The sequence below is a fragment of the Neoarius graeffei genome, chromosome 19 (assembly GCF_027579695.1).
Source record: "Neoarius graeffei isolate fNeoGra1 chromosome 19, fNeoGra1.pri, whole genome shotgun sequence".
Classification (NCBI taxonomy): domain Eukaryota; kingdom Metazoa; phylum Chordata; class Actinopteri; order Siluriformes; family Ariidae; genus Neoarius; species Neoarius graeffei.
The window spans coordinates 13,464,031-13,482,383 of NC_083587.1; the positions used below are offsets into that span (position 1 = coordinate 13,464,031).

The 18,353-nt window shown below is 48.0% G+C and overlaps 1 protein-coding gene across 1 annotated transcript in view; it reads left to right on the forward strand.

The window, feature by feature from the left end:
- The window catches only part of slc7a14b (solute carrier family 7 member 14b), a 30,035-nt gene that overhangs the window by 10,455 nt on the left and 1,227 nt on the right, over positions 1 to 18,353 (forward strand). The window contains exons 4-6 of the mRNA XM_060900805.1: positions 1,546 to 1,692; positions 11,886 to 12,094; positions 17,389 to 18,224. Of these exons, the coding sequence (XP_060756788.1) occupies positions 1,546 to 1,692; positions 11,886 to 12,094; positions 17,389 to 18,224 (1,192 nt within the window). The remainder of the gene's footprint in view (positions 1 to 1,545; positions 1,693 to 11,885; positions 12,095 to 17,388; positions 18,225 to 18,353) is intronic.

An 18,353-nucleotide genomic window follows, 5' to 3' on the forward strand; every position in this document is an offset into this window, starting at 1 on the left:
CCATGGGAGTCTGGGTGTTCGTGGCAGGAGAGGGAGGAGTTGAATGGTAACAGTGAGGGTCTGTTTGTGATTAGGTGGTCCAGATGAATCACAAAGTCATTGAGGGAGTCTAAGGACCGGTGTTCATCATGGCAAGCCAATTCGCACAGCACTTCTGTACACAACCCTTGGCGGAAAGTGACTTTTAGTGCAGGTTCATTCCAATCGCTAGCAGCAGCAAGTGTGCGAAGGTCCAGGGCGTACTCTGTGACTCTTCTATTCCCTTGTTTGATTGACAGGAGACTCTCTCCAACCTCTATTCCCTCAGGTTCGTGATCGAATGCTTGCTTGAAAAGTTCCAAGAAATGATCATAGGACATGGTATGTTCACCACCACGCTCCCACACAACACTGGTCCACTGACTGGCCGGACCTCCCTGAGGCAGGCAGACAGTGGCTGGACTCACCACAGTGAGCTTACCTTAGTGAGGAATTTAGCAATCGTCTGTTTGTCAGAAACCCCGGAGAGTGAAGAGAAATACAGGGAGCATTGGAGAAGAAATCCCTTACATTGTGATACTTCACCCAAGAACTTTTCTGGTAAAGGAATGAGCTGAGCTGCACCAGCGGGGGATGCAGGGCATGTTATGAGGGCCTGCGACATGACAGCAGCAAGCTGTGCCATCCTGGTGTGGCGGTCACTGAGCATCCACTGATGTTCACCCGAGAAATGCCCCTGAGCATTGAGTGCAGTGTGCTTTGACTCCTCTGCTGCATCCATTGGTGGCAAAGTATCCTGTCAGAGTGCAGGCACTTACGGATGCAAGCGCAGGGGAGACCGGGGGCTTCACAAACTGCAGACTGAGCCAAATCAAGGAGCAGGAATTATAGTCAGGAAATGGGCAGAGGTCGATTGATCAGCAAATGGAGCAATGTGGAGAAAACGATGAAACGTTTTCATCACTGGTCATACACGGAAAGTCAGGCAGCAATCAAATGACTTGGTAAGGTTAGGCACAGAACACTAAATGATACTTTGCAAAGTCAGGGAGTGAGAGCTGAGCTTATATGGGCAAGGTGATAATTGCTGGATGAGAGACAGGTGATGTCTGGTGACAGAGGGCGCTGTGACTCTTGGGTTTGTAGTTCAGAGCAGCCATGTTTGGAGGCTGCTCCGAACTCGTGTTTTCAGTGCCGTTACTGACATGACCAAAGTATTGAATGTCTGTGCAATTTGTTTTAAATATTTTCATTTATTTAATTATAATGATTTAATTAGTAATATTGGCCTTAAATTACCACGAAAACCTTCTTAATATGTAAAAATACAGTAATAATTTTATCTAAAATATTTTATTTAAATATTTAGTTTTACATAGCCATTTATTTCTTAATTTTGCCCAATATTTTTTCAACAGGATTAACTGATGCTTGATTACCAATATACCAGTATAGTTAATTTTTCTGAAATATACAAAATGTAATCATGTAATTCTATGAATAAAACTTTTCATGAACATGATATGTAAATATCTGCTGATCAGATTGATGTGTTCAATGTTGCAGGTGATGCAGGGAGCTGCGACGTGTTTCTACGCCTTCATCGGGTTTGATATAATTGCCACAACAGGAGAAGAAGCACAAAGTCCGAACACCTCGATTCCCTATGCCATCACCGCTTCACTCATCACATGTCTGTCTGCATATGTCTCTGTGAGTATCTCTCACTCCCACTCACAAATACACACTCAAACACTATCACACACATTCATACTGTAAACACACTCACTCACTCACTCACTCACTCACTCACTCACTCACTCACTCACATTCACACACTCAAACACACTCACAAATGCATACTCAAACAGATTCACACTCTGACACTCACACTCACACACTCATACTCACACACTCAAACACACTCACACTCATGAACACAAACACATTCACACTCATGAACACACACACTCAAACTCACAAACACTCACACACTCACAAACACACACTCACACTCAAACACACACTCACACTCAAAGACATTCACACTCACTCGCTCACACTCACATTCAAACACACTCACAAACACACTCAAACACACACTCAATCACACTCAAACTCACAAACACTCACACAAACACACTCAAACACACACTCACACTCATAAACACGTTCACACTCATGAACACACTCACTCAAACTCACTCTCATGATCACACTCACACTGATTTACACACTGTAACCGGTTCGAACGTGTGGGTGGAGCACAGAGGACGGCAGGACAGAGATCAGGTGTAACAAAAGGCTTTATTGCCACACTTTTCAGTCTAACAATATTTCGGAACATACAGAGACACAAACACTAGCGTCTCGTCCAGGGAAGCTCCCCTCTGCTCTCGTTCTCCTTCCTTAAATAGGGCGCGGTCACTGGGAAGACACACAAACACAGGTTAATTGCCGTCAGGTGTACTGATTCTGCCACTTACCTTCCCTGACTTCGCCCTCCTGTCACAGACCAGCGCTTGACCACGTCCCCGCTGCCACATACCCCCACCGCCCGACTCAGGCCGGGCAGCCGTCCGGCCTGCAGCCGACTCCCCCCCCCCCCCCCCCTTGACGGGAGAGGAAGTCCGCCACGACCATCTGCACCCCCGGCCTGTGGACCACCTTGAAATTGAAGGGTTGGAGTGCCAGATACCAACGGGTGATCCGCGCGTTGGCATCTTTCATGCGGTGGAGCCACTGGAGGGGCGCGTGGTCCGAACAGAGGGTGAAAGGGCGCCCCAGCAGGTAGTAACGGAGGGCGAGGACCGCCCACTTGATCGCCAGACACTCTTTCTCGATTGTGCTGTAGCGCCCCTCACGCACTGACAGCTTCCTGCTAATGTACAGGACGGGGCGGTCCTCCCCCTCCACCTCCTGGGACAAAACCGCCCCAGCCCTCTGTCCGACGCATCGGTCTGCAACACAAAGGGGAGAGAAAAGTCAGGGGAGTGTAAAAGTGGCCCCCCACACAGTGCAGCCTTCACTTCAGAAAAAGCCCGCTGGCATTGCTCCGTCCACTGGACCGGATCTGGTGCCCCCTTTTTAGTGAGATCAGTCAGCGGGCTGGTGACGTCCGAATAATTAGGTATAAACCTACGGTAATAGCCAGCCAGCCCCAGGAACTGCCTCACCCCCTTTTTGGTCTTGGGCCTCGGGCAGGCCGCAATCGCTGCCGTCTTATTAATTTGGGGACGCACCTGCCCGTTGCCCAAGTGGAAGCCCAGATACCGTACTTCCACCCGCCCAATCGTACACTTCTTTGGGTTGGCTGTGAGCCCCGCTCGTCTCAGTGACCTAAGGATGGCCCTCAGATGTTCGAGGTGTCTCTGCCAGTCATTACTATAGATGATAATATCATCCAGATAGGCGGCTGCATACGTGGCGTGAGGGCGGAGGACTCTGTCCATCAGCCGCTGAAATGTAGCGGGTGCCCCAAACAGCCCAAACGGAAGGGTGACGAATTGGTGTAAACCAAACGGTGTGGAAAAGGCCATTTTCTCTCGGGATAGTGGAGTCAAGGGGATCTGCCAATATCCTTTTGTCAAATCCAGCATCGAATAAAAGCGAGCAGTGCCGAGTCGATCGAGCAACTCATCAATACGAGGCATCAGGTACGCATCGAATTTAGACACCGCGTTGACTTTTCTGTAGTCCACACAGAACCGGACCGACTCGTCGGCCTTGGGTACCAAGACCACCGGGCTGCTCCAGTCACTGTGGGACTCCTCGACGATGCCCATTTCGAGCATGGTCTCGAGTTCTTCCCGAACCACCTTTTTTTTTTGTGTTCGGGTAATCTGTAAGGGCGGCTATGCACTACTACCCCCGGGGGCGTCTCTATGTGGTGCTCTATGAGGTTGGTGTGACCGGGCAGGGGCGAGAACACATCCGAAAATTTGGTCTGCAACTGGGCGACCTCCGTGAGTTGGGTCGGGGAGAGGTGGTCTCCACAGGGGACCGGAGAGGTGCGTGATGCCAATGCCCTCTTTTGAACCTCCGGTCCCAGCTTCGCCTTCTCCGGAACCACCGACACCAATGCCACAGGGACCTCCTCGTTCCAGAGTTTGAGCAGGTTGAGGTGGTAAATTTGTAGTGCCCACCCCTGTCCATTCGCCTCACCTCATAGTCAACGTCCCCGACTCACCGTGTGACCTCAAAGGGCCCTTGCCACTTGGCGATCAATTTGGAGCTCGAAGTGGGCAACAGTATGAGTACTTTATCTCCCTGGGTGAACTCTCTAAGGCATGTACCCTTGTTGTACAGGCGGGCTTGCCATTCCTGGGCCTGACGCAATTTCTCCTGGGTTAGGTGGGTGAGCGTGTGGAGTTTTGCGCGCAGGTCCATAATGTATTGAATTTCATTCTTGCTTTGTGAAGGTCCCTCCTCCCAATTTTCCCGCAGCATGTCTAGGATGCCGCGCGGCTTACGCCCATATAATAATTCAAATGGGGAGAACCCCGTGGAGGCTTGGGGAACCTCTCGCACTGAGAACAACAAGGGCTCGAGCCACTTATCCCAATTACGTGCGTCCTCACTTACGAATTTTTTAATGATATTTTTGAGGGTGCGATTGAACCGTTCTACTAAACCGTCCGTTTGTGGGTGATACACACTGGTGCGGATCGGCTTAATCCCCAATAACCCATACAGTTTGCGCAGTGTCCGTGACATAAATGTAGTGCCTTGATCAGTCAGAATCTCTTTCGGGATTCCGACTCGGGAGATGACGCGGAAGAGTGCCTCTGCAATACTGCGTGCTGAGATATTGCACAGAGGCACTGCTTCCAGGTATCGCATTGCATAGTCCACCAGAACTAATATAAAGTGGTACCCTCGTGCTGACCGATCTAATGGCCCGACAAGATCCATCCCAATTCTCTCAAACAGGGTCTCGATCAATGGAAGAGGGCGCAAAGGCGCTTTTGGAATGGCCGCTGGATTTACTAATTGGCATTCGCGGCATGCCGTACACCACCTACGAATATCGCTGCGAATCCCCGGCCAATAGAATCGGGCCATTATTCGGGCTAGTGTTTTATCCTGCCCTAAGTGTCCAGCCATGGGATTAAAGTGAGCCGCCTGGAATACCAATTCCCGGTGGCTCTTTGGAATTAAAAGTTGCGTGACTCGCTCTTTAGTTTGATGGTCCTGCATCACTCGGTATAACCTATCCTTCATAATTGCGAAGTAGGGGAAGGACGGGGTGGCGTTTGGCTGGAGCGTTTGACCATCGATTACTCTCACTTGGTCAAACGCATGTCGCAGAGTCTCGTCTCGCGATTGTTCTAATGGGAAATCCGCAAGGGATTCCCCAACAGAGAGAGGAGGAGCCAGCGGCTCCTCACTCTGACACGGAGATGACGTAGATGGCTCTGTGACAGCTGCTCCCGCCAAAGCGACACCGGGACCTCCCCTTGTCAAATGGCAGGACCCACTCTTTACTAGGTGTGTCATTAACCCCTGAAATCCCGGCCAATCAGTCCCCAAAATTAAAGAGTGGGTAAGGCGAGGATTAACCGCCGCCTTCACTATAGATTTTTCCCCTCTGAAAAAAATGTGGACTGACACCAAAGGGTAGCTGTGAACATCCCCGTGCACACACAACACCTTCACCCCCTGTGCTCCCCCCAATACCTCATTTTGCACCAGGCTTTGGCGAATTGAGGTCTGATTACAACCAGAATCCACCAACGCCTGATATGTAGCCCCTTGGATACTCACCGGTATGCGATACGCTCCGGCCCGATCGAGGGCGGCCTCTGGCGCGTCGGGGATCCGAACCACCGCGCCCACTTCCATTGCTGTGCACTGTTGTTGAAGGTGGCCCGGCTCCCCGCAGCGCCAGCAAACCGGCCCAGGCTTTCCCTCTGCACCGATGTTCTGGGGCTCACTCACCTGGGGGGGGGAGAGACAGACACAGAAGGGAGAAACGGGAGGGCACCGCGGGTGCGGCGGGCCGGCTGGGGTGGTGCCGGCCCCCGTCTCCGCGGTGGGGGAATGGGGCAAGGACGGGACACAGGAGGAGGAGGAGAGAGAGAGAAGAGGAGAGAAGAGTAGATGTCGTCTGCTGTCCTGTCGCCGGAACAGCCGCCAGATGATCCTCCGCCAGCTCGACTGCCTGATCCAGCGACGCCGGGTGGTGGCACTGGACCCACTCTGCGATTCCTGCTGGTAAGCGGGCGATGAACTGTTCCAGCACCACCTGGTCGATGATCCCCTCGGCGTCGCGATCGTCGGCCCTCAGCCACCACCAGCAGGCGTCCTGGAGCTGCTGGCCGAACGCGAACGGCCGGCCGACCTCCTCCAAGCGCAGAGCGTGGAAGCGCTGGCGCTGCTGCTCTGGCGTGCGCCCCACGCGCTGGAGGATGGCCCGGCGGAGGTCCGCGTAGGCCAGCCGGCGGTCGGCGGGGGAGCTGTAGCGCGGCCAGCTGTGCCTCTCCCGTTAGCAGGGGGAGGAGGCGCGCTGCGCGCTGCTCCATCGGCCACCCCGAGGCTTCTGCGACCTGTTCAAATAGCGTGATGAACGCCTCGGGGTCGTCCTGCGGGCCCATCTTGGTGACGGTGAGAGGAGACGGGCCCGCGGCCGGAGCGCTGGTGGATCCCACTGACGCGAGGAGGTGCCGGAACGCCTCGCGGTCTTCCTGCTGGGCCAGCACCAGGGCTTCGAAGCAGCGCTCTTGTTCCTTCCGGAGTGTGACGAGCGCCTGGTGCTGGCTTTGCTGGGCCGTGGCGAGGGCGTGGACCAGGTCGGCGAACGGGGAGGACTCCATGGGGCTGATCCGTTGGTGCTCCACTCTGGTCCCGGGTTTCGGCACCAATGTAACCGGTTCGAACATGTGGGTGGAGCACAGAGGACGGCAGGACAGAGATCAGGTGTAACAAAAGGCTTTATTGCCACACTTTTCAGTCTAACAATATTTCGGAACATACAGAGACACACACACTAGCGTCTCGTCCAGGGAAGCTCCCCTCTGCTCTCGCTCTCCCTCCTTAAATAGGGCGCGGTCACTGGGAAGACACACAAACACAGGTTAATTGCCGTCAGGTGTACTGATTCTGCCACTTACCTTCCCTGACTCCGCCCTCCTGTCACAGACCGGCGCTTGACCACACCCCCTCTGCCACACACACACTCACATATTCAAACACATGCACACTCACAAACACACACACACTCTGACACTCACCCACTCACCCTCACAAACACACTCACACACTCTCACACTCACCCACTCAAAAACACACTCACAAACACATGCAATCACACTCAAACACATTTACACACACTCACAAACATACTCAAACTCATTCACACACACACTCAAACACTCACACTCATTCACTCACACTCACAAACACTCATAGACACACTCACCCTCACTTACTCACATTCACTCTTACACTCAAACTCACACTCACAACCACAAACACTCACACACTCAAACACACTCAGTCACACACTCAAACACACACTCACAGTCACACTCAAACACAAACTCACACTCTGACACTCACACTCAAACACACATACTCACAAACACTCATAAACACACTCATAAACACACTCATACTCACACTCATAAACACACTCACAAACACTCATACTCACACACTCATAAACATTCAATCTCATGAACACACTCACACTGACTCACACACTCACAAACACACTCAAACACACTCACCCTCACTCTCATGATCACACTCACTCTCATGATCACACTTGCACTCAAACACACTCACACTCACAAACACTCACACACTCAAACACACTCACCCTCACAAACACATTCACTCTCATGATCACACTCACACTCAAACATACACTCACTCACTCATGCTTACAAACACTCATACACACTCACTCACCCTCACTCACACTCAGGGCCGTAGCCAGGATTTTTCAAATACCGAGGTCAAACATGGCTGACAGCACCGAAGCCCCCCGGCACAACTTAAATAAATAAATAAATAAATAAATAAATAAGGATAGATTTGGTGGAGGACACATTTATTTAACAATTCTAAAACTGTGGCACCATAACTGTGGTGTTTTATCTGACATAAAAGTAGAAAAGTAGTGAACTCTTGAACTGAGTATACATACCTAAAGTACCAGTTACCTAAAGTATTGGCATTATTTACATTACAGCATACACATGACAGAAAGGGTGTGAACTGCTGAATTGTAAGCTTTAGTATTACACCTTATAATAATAGTGTGTGTGTGTGTGTGTGTGAGAGAGAGAGAGAGAGAGAGAGAGAGAGAGAGAGAGTTTGTGTGTTATTTGTGGGTGTCTGTATGTGGAGAGACATTCTGAGCAGTAATGTAAAGGCATCAGTCTATCTGGCTGTCTTGAATTGAGATCCATTTGCATGCATTCTCTGAAACAGAGTGTTCTCACCATTGCCTGTAATGTAAGTTTGGCTCACAACACATTTACTTTAACAATTCTAAAACTGCCATCAAAACTGTGGAGTTTTGTCTGACATAAAAGTCAAAACTGAACTGAACTGAGTGTATTGCTCAGCTACCTGAAGTATTGGCATTATTTACATTTCATTATCTTAAATTACATTAGAATGTAGAGCTATTAGTTCTGTGTGAAGACTGTATTAGAGAGAGTGTGTGAGAGTGTATTATTTGTGTGTGTGTGTGTGTGTGTGTGTGTGTGTGTGTGTGTGTGTGTGTGTGTGTGTGTGTGTGAGTGAGAGAGAGTTATGAGAGAGAGAGAGAGAGAGAGAGAGAGTTACTCGAACAAGCTCGTTTAGTCAGCCCTGCACAGGGCTGCCTGTGACAACGTAGTTTTGAATGTTTCTCGAAATGCTAACTAAAATGTAAGAGGCAATGACAATGAAACATTTCCCCTTGGAAAGTTGGCATGACACCGCTGAATGGTCTGCCACTGCACTGACAATATTTTCTCACCTTCCCTCCTTCTCTTTCCCTGCTCTTCTGTTGGCTGTCCAAACCTTAATTTAGTTTGTTGCAACTTTTTCATTTTGCACTCAGGTAAAGCTCTATAATGCGATGTGACTATTAGCCTACGTTAGGTTAGGTAGGCATATGTGATAGAGCGTAGACTACACCCTGCCTGTTTTATCCAAAACCCAACTTCCCCGGCCGACACTAGTACAGGCTATGTCGTGTGACGCTGCGTTACACACGGCAATGATAGAGATAGAGGCTGAGAGATTTCAGATGACATTAGACAAATGTGAATTTTATTGGGGGGAAATACAGATGACGTGGATGCGGACGCTGCGTTTTACATTGATCACTGCTCGAATTCAGCATAGTCCAATTTGAAATTTCTGAAAAAAATACCGAGGACATGACCTCGGTGTCCTCAATGGTAGTTACGGCCATGCTCACACTCACAGACACACTCAGACTCATGAACACACTCACAAACACACTCTCACTCAAATGCACAATCACACACACACACACACACACACACACACACACACACACACACACACACACACACACACACACTCATAAACGCACTCATACTCACACTCATAAACACACTCACTCATGAACACACACTCACACTCAAACTCACAAACACACACACTCAAACACACCCTCGCACTCACACACACACTCACACTGACACTCACACTCACAAACGCTCACTCACTCACTCACTCACTCACTCACTCACTCACTCACTCACTCACTCACTCACACTCATAAACACACTCATGATCACACTCAAACAAACTCACACACTCACACTCAATCACACTCAAACTCACAAACACTCACACACTCAAACACACAATCACAAACACACATTCAAACACTCACATTCACAAACACTCACACTCAAACACTCACAAACACACTCATACTCACACTCATAAACGCACACTCACTCTCATACTCACTCACACTCACACTGACATTCACACATTCAAACACACTCACAAACACACACAATCAAACACACACACACTCACGAACACACACACACTCACACTCACAAACACATACAAACACACTTACACACTCTCGCAAACATACTCAAACACACACACTCAAACACACACACTCTGACACTCACACACAAACATACATTCACTCACTCACACTCACAAACACTCATAGACACACTCACCCTCACTCACTCACACTCACAAACACTCATAGACACACTCACCCTCACTCACTCACACTCACAAACACTCACTCTCACACTCATGAACATACACTCAAACTCACAAACTCAAACACACTCACAATCACAAACACTCACACACTCAAGCACACTTACAAACACTCACAAACAGTCACACACTCAAACACGCTTACACTCTGACACTCACACTCAAACACACTCACTCACAAACACTCGTAAACACACTCATACTCACACTCATAAACACACACTCAAACACTCATAAACACATACTCACTCACACACACATTCACTCTCATGAACACACTCACACTGACTCACACTCACAAACACACTTATACTCAAACACACTCACCCTCACAAACACAAACGTTTTTTTGATCCTCTTCCAGCATTGGGAATTAAATATTACACAGATGTTATAACAGAATGCAGCTGAGTCTCGGGGACAGTGTTGGAATCAGTCTTTATAAAAATTTATGAACATTTCTGAGCAGTTGAAAGACGTCTGTATCTGTCGTGTCGCCTTTTAAACTCAGCTTTACTTCACATAGGGCAGCACGGTGGTGTAGTGGTTAGCACTGTCACCTCACTGCAAGAAGGGTTCGAGCCCAGCAGCCGACAGGGGCCGTTCTGTGTGGAGTTTGCATGTTCTCCCCATGTCTGCGTGGGTTTCCTCCTGGTGCTCCAGTTTCCTCCACAGTTCAAAGACATGCAGTTAGGTTAACATGGGGTAGCCATGGCCAGAGGTTGGGCTGAAGTGCCCTTGAGCAAGGCACCTAGCCCACAACTGTTCCCCGGGACTGCATCATAGCTACCAGCTGCTCTGGGTATGTGTGTGTGCTCATTGCTCACGTGCATGTGTATGTTCACTGCTTCAGATGGATTAAATGCAGAGGAGGAATTTCACTGTGCTTAAGTGGACGTATGATAAATAAAGTTGCTCCTCTTCTTCTTCTTCTTCTTCACATGTCAAAGTTTACAGATGAAAATAACAGACTATGAAGAGAAACACATTAAGTGCATTTTAATATTTATTCAGTGACGTTTAACAAATATGTCTAATGCTGGAAATATACAGACATATGAAATATTTTGAAATAAATATGAAATAGTAAATAGCTTGGAACAGCTCTAAGAGAGAAAAACCTTCTGCTTTTTAAAATATTCATCTGTACTCGGCTTCCCTGCAGTATGGCTGAGGGAAAAACGCCGTGAAGCTCATAAATTATTTCTGCCTCCTCAGTTACCAAAGACTTACTGTGTGAGTTCATGCATTTAAATAAGCTGTGAGTTATTCTCTCTCTCTCTCTCCTTTTTCTCTCGCTCTGTGTGTGTGTGTGTGTGTGTGTGTGTGTGTGTGTGTGTGTGTGTGTGTGTGTGTGTGTTAATTCTATATTTACTTTTCAGTTTCTTTCAGAAACACTTTAGTTGAAGTGCATTAGTGAAAACTAAATTACTGAATTTTATAGTAAAAATATTTCCACTCCATGTGCTGTTTCCTGATCCCCAGTAAATAAACCAGACACTGCACTTTATTTGAGGATGAGCTACACTGAGCCTTCATAACACATTCATAAACCTTGCATAAAGGTTAATAAAGCAATATAAGGCCTGTCACAAGCCATGAGGGAAAATAAAAGTATTTATGAAGTTTATCGCGCCATAATTTTGAAAATGAAGTAGTAACTGATTGTGTGTGTTTTGTAGGTGAGTGTGATCCTCACCCTGATGGTGCCGTATAATCTGATTGATGGAGATGCTCCTCTGATGGAGATGTTCGCTGTTCACGGCTTCACGGCAGGGAAATACGTTGTGGCCATCGGAGCCATTGCAGGACTCACGGTCAGTTTACTGGGTTCACTTTTCCCCATGCCCCGAGTCATCTACGCCATGGCAGGGGACGGGCTGCTTTTCAGGTGAGCATGTCACCTGATTTTTTCTGATCAGATTTCTCACAATTGCGCTGTAAAATGTTTAAAACTAAAGCTATATGTAAGGAATTAAACATGGCAGGGTGTGTGATGCCTGGAAGTATTTCTCTAGAACAGCACATCCCTGTCAGTAATGGCTCAGAAAACACTAGGTCAGAACAGCATTCAAACATGGCCACCCTGAACTACAACACCCAAGAACCACAGCGCCCTCCGTCACTTGACTACTGATTACCCCACCTGCAGGTCATAGCAGCAATTACCACTCACCTATATCAGCCCCACTCTCCAACCAGCCTGTTGTGAAGTATCATTTGGTGTTCTCTCCCATTCTTACCGAGCCGTTTGCTTTCCAATTGCCTTTCCAGTGTATTGACCTTGTTTCCGTTCGTCCTGACCTTGCCTTATCGCTCTTTCTATGTTGTCCTGTTTGTTGATTGCCCGACCCTCACTCGTTTACTGACTTCACTTCCTGAACTTTGATTTGGGCACCTCTGGCAGTTTGCGCTACCCCAGTCTCCCCTGCACCTGCATCTGTAAGTGCCTGCATTCTGACAGGATACTTCGCTACAGCATGAATGCAGCAGAGGAGGCAAAACAAACTGCTTTCAACACTCAAGGACACCTGTTGGGAGAACATCAGCTTGCTGCTGTTGTGACACAGGCCCTCCCATCACGCATCCCCACTCCTCCCGCAGCCACACAACTCATTCCAGTACTGGAAAAGTTTTTAGGTGAAGTTTCTCAATGCAGAGGATTTCTCCTCCAGTGCTCCCTGTATTTCGCCTTACTTTCTGGCATCTCTGAAGATCAGAAGATTGCTAAGTTTCTCTCTTTCCTCACGGGCAAGGCACTCATGTGGGCATGCGTGGTATGGGAATGCGGCGGTGAGCCCACCACCTCTTATAGCCGCTTCCTAGAACTGTTCAAAAGAGGGTTTGATCATGAGCCTGAGGGAATTGAGATTGGTGAAAATCTCCTATCCATAAAACAGGGAGACTGCAGAGTGGCCGAATACACTCTAGACTTCAGCACACTCGCTGCCAGTAGCAGATGGAATGAACCAGCATTGAAAGCCACATTTCGCCAAGGACTACGAGCTGAGGTATCGAGTGAATTGGCCTGTCGTGATGAGCATTTGTCCCTCAATGCTCTCATCAACCTCTCCATTTGCCTAGATAATCTCATTACCAGTCATCTGTCTTTGGCATCTTCCATCCCTCCTCTTCAGGCCACAAGTGAATCAGCATCCATGGAGGTATCTTGTACCAGGTTACAGCAATCAGAGCAAGAAAGAAGGAGAAGGGAGGGATTGTGCTTTTACTGCAGCGAGGCCAGCCATGTTCTCGCCCAATGCCCAGTCCGTCCACCCAGGGGAGCCCTGATATGTCTTGAGAACAAACCACTCAGCCTGGTGAGTCCTGCTGTTAACTCCACGAATCGTTCTCTTAAATTAGCTGTGCTCCTGAAACTACCAGACGCTACACATGTTCTTTCTGCACTCATAGACTCAGGGGCAGAAGGGAACCTCATCAACTGCACAGTCGTCGAGAAATTCAACCTGGGCACCGAAACCTTGCCAGGACCGTTCCAAGGAAAATCAATTGATGGGGGCCCAATGGGAGATGGACTCATCACAGCACATACAACTCTTCTCCAAATACAGGTGGGAGCCTTGCATACAGAACACATCTCTCCAAACTCTCTCCAGAACTCATTACTCAAGCCACCCAGTACAACATAGTTCTCGGATACCCCTGGCTTCAGCACCACAACCCACTTATCTCCTGGCAAAAGAAGGACATTATGCAGTAGTCAATGGCTTGCATACAACTTGGTCCGCATCAGGGAGGGGGATGAGTGGAAAATAGCTTTCAGTACCACTTTGAGTACCTGGTGATGATTTATGGACTTTCTTCAGCACTAAGTGTTTTTCAATGTCTGATTAATGATTTATTGAGGGACATGCTGGGGAGATTCGTCATAGCATACATAGATGATATCCTGATCTACTTCCCAGATATGGACAGTCATCAGAGTCATGTCAGGTCTGTGGTTACCTGTCTGCTTGAAAAGCATCTCTTTAGCAAAGCTGAAAAATGTGAATTCCATGTTAATCAAATCTCATTCTTGGGCTATGCAATCAACTCAGAAGGAATAAGCATGGAGGTCACCGCAGTCACGTCATGGCCAACCCCCACGTCCATCAAGGAGCTACAATGCTTCCTCAGCTTCACTGATTTTTAGAGATGTGTCATCAAAGGCTTCAGCATGATTACCAGCCCACCAACCACCCTGCTGAAAAATGGACCACATCAGCTTAAGTGGAGTCCAGCAGCAGACGAAGCGTTCAACAAGCTCAAATCTGCTTTTACCTCTGCCCCATTCTGCCCCCATTCCAGACCCCACCAAACCATTCATTGTGGAGGTTGATACTTCTGAAACCAGAGTAAGAGGGGTTTTGTCACAACATCATGGAGAAAAGAACAAGTTACACCCAGTAGTCTTCTTATCAAAGAAACTCTCACCAGTGGAAAGAAACTATGACATCGGGAACCGTGAGCTCTTAGCCATCAAACTGGCACTGGAGCAGTTGAGACACTGGCTAGAGGACACCACACACCCTTTTACAATTCTTACAGACCACAAAAACTTAGAATATCTGAAGATCGCCAAACGACTGAACCCTTGCCAAGCCAGGTGAGCCCTATTCTTCACACAGTTTCAGTTTACCATGTCTTACCTCCCCAGCTCCAAGAACACCAAGGCTGATGCCCTTGTCTCATATCCACAATGCCTCATCCCACAGCTCTGAACCCACACCCATTCTACCCATTGAGTGCATTGTACAGGCTATCTCTTGGGACATTGACAAGGCCATTTGGCAATCTCAGACTCAGAACCCACCCGAAAACTGCCCCCTAGGACTTCTATATGTCCCACCAGAGATCAGGGGAAGACTCATCACCTGGGCCCTCTCCTCACCCGCCACAGGGCACCCTGGCAGTCAATGCACATATCAGTTAATAAGGAACAAATACTGGTGGGAGAACATGTTGGCAGACATAAATCATTTTGTGTGCTTGTGTTCAGAGTGCGCCCAAGCCAAGATACCATATGCCCCACCTACAGGAAAGTAATGCCCTCTCCCAGTGCCTCAGAGACCCTGGTCGCACATGGCAATAGACTTCATAACCGATTTACCACCCTCTCAAGGCAAATTGTCATCATGGTAGTCATAGTTCGATTCTCAAAAGCACTTTGACTTACCCCTTTGCCAGGTCTATCCACAGCCTTCTGAACAGCCAAACTGTTGTTCAACCATGTATTCTGCTGTTTTGGTATTCCAGAAGATATTGTAAGTGACCAGGGTCCACAGTTCATCTCTCGACTTTGGACCAGTTTTATGGACAGACTTGGTGTATCTGTAAGTCTTACGTCCAGATATCACCCGCAATCCAATGGGCAGGTGGAGCGTGCAAATCAAGAAATAGGATGTTTGCTGCGTATCTTCTGCATGAAAAATCAAAGGGACTGGGCACAGTTTCTCCCATGAGCTGAGTATGCACAGAACTCCCTCAAGCACTCTGCCACACAGTTAACACTGTTCCAATGCATGCTTGGCTACCAAGCCCCCCCCAGTTTCCATGGGACAAAACACCTTCTCAGCTACCAGCAGTGGATACGTGGTTTAAGAAAAGTCAACAAGTGTGGGAGGAAGTTCATCAAAGACCAAGTAAACACCAAGTACAAGCATTATGTGGACAAAAATAGAAGCAAGAACCCAGAGTACTCCCCAGGAGATTGGGTGTGGGTCTCCACAAGGGACCTCAGAGAACTGAGCTCTTGTAAAAAGTTATAAGCACGATACATTGGTCCTTACAAGGTGATATGCAAAATCAAAAAAGTTTCCTATAAACTTCAACTCCCACCACACAGCAGAAGGGCACCTATGTTCCATGTATCCTGCCTGAAACCTGCCATACAGGGTTCCCGAGCCACAGACCCCCCCAGACTCTGAGGAAGAACCCATCTACCAGATAAAGAAGATTCTAAACTCTCGTCGCAGGCAAGGTCAGCTGGAATACCTGGTGGACTGGGAGGGCTATGGCCCAGAAGAACATAGTTGGGTAAACCATAAGGACATACTAGACCCACTACTTACACAGGAATTCCACAGCCTACACCCAGACAAGCCAGCACCCAGAGGAAGGGGTTGAAAAAAAAATCAATTCACCCAGTGTGTGTGTGGGGGGGTTCTGTCAGTAACGGCTCAGAGAACACTAGGTTAGAACAGCATTCAAACATGGCCACCCTGAACTACAACACCCAAGAACCACAGTGCCCTCCGTCACCTGATCACCCCACCTGCAGGTCATAACAACAATTACCACTCATCTATATCAGCCCCACTCTCCAACCAGCCTGTTGTGGAGTATCGTTTGGTGTTCTCTCCCATTCTTACCAAACCATTTGGTTTCTGATAGCCTTTCTGTTTGTTGATCGCCTGACCCTCACTAGTTTACTGACCTCACTTCCTGAACGCCAATTTGGACATCTCTGACAGTTTGCGCTACCCCAGTCTCCCCTATGCCTGCATCCGTAAGTGCCTGCATTCTGACAGTCCCCAGGTGTGTTTTTTTTCTTCTTATGCCACAGCACTTTGCCAAAAAATTACAATATTTTATTAATTAAAGACAGACACATACTTTTTATCTGTTTATAGTTACATTTATTGTTGAACTTTGGTGAAATGAGTTAGTCCCTGTTGTCACTGACGTTATAGCAGCTATAAACACTCGTTCCCTCACCAGCCTCTTTTTATTCTCTCCAAGTTCATATGAAAAAAACCCACATAAACTATAAAGAAGCATAAACTCCTCTGTCCTGAAGATGTCAGCAAACTTACAGTTACTTAAAGTAACTTCAACGTAGCAATGATTTTTTAATCCATTTATGTGGAGCATCTGCCATATGAGTCCCTGTTAATGAGCCTGTTAATTAACATATCAGAACGAATGCATTAATATAAACCTGCACTACTGTCAGAGCTGCTGTTATAGAGAATTAATCAACACCTTGTGAACAATCAGAGTCCAGAACTCAGCAGTGATGCTGGTTAAGTGATTTATAAAGTGTGATTATTTGTGGATTAGTATTTGTTGTGTTTGAGCCACATTTTTAATAATTTGATTGGCAATAAAATGGAGCTTAAACATCCATCATTAAATTAGATTCACTTACAATCGCGTGTGTGTGTGTGTGTGTGTGTGCACCAGGTTCCTGTCCCATGTGAGTCCGTACACTGAGACCCCGGTGGTGGCGTGCGCCGTGTCTGGGTTCCTGGCTGCATTTCTGGCTCTGCTGGTCAGTCTGAGGGATCTGATCGAGATGATGTCCATCGGCACTTTGCTGGCGTACACACTTGTGTCTGTGTGTGTGCTGCTGCTCCGCTATCAGCCTGAAGGAGATGGGTTTACTGACGTGCTCCCAGATGAGTTTCAGAAGACTAAAGAGCATGACCCATACTCCCCCACCAGTGATGGAGATGAGTATGGCAACACGTGTGGGGCCAAAAACCTTCCCTCACAAGGTGATGATGAGATGCTGATTAGCAAATCAGACTCTGGTGGCTACCAGTCAGAGTCCTCAGGGTATAGCGTGGGTGAGAAAGCGACAGAGTTTGAGGATTCAGATAGTGCTGTGACGTCCATGCTGAAGCGAGCACTTGGCAGTCATTACTACACCCTTCGGATGAGACTTGGACTTCCTGAACCGGGCTCTCAGCCCACAGCTGCTACAGGACGCACCGTCACCTACTGTGTCCTCATCTTCTTCATCCTTACTTTTCTGCTGTGGGCCGTGGTCATATACGGCTTTGCCCAAGCCTCAGCAGGCGCTCACTGGGTTTTGGTCCCTTTCGTCATCGCCATCATTGTCCTCATGGCCGTTTTAATCATTGTTATTCTACGGCAGCCTGAAAGTCCCAAAAGATTACCGTACATGGCTCCTTGTGTCCCCTTCATGCCCATAGCCGCCATTCTGGTGAACATCTACCTGATGCTCAAGCTGTCCAGTATCACCTGGGTCCGCTTTGTTGTATGGTGTTCTATAGGTACAACACCTTAATCCAGTCAACAAGTCAAAGAAATATTTAACCATTTTTAGGCCATGAAAAAATTCTACTGAGTTTCCTTTTGCAAAGAAAAGATCCTGGATTTAAGCTGTACAGTTTTCAGCCTGA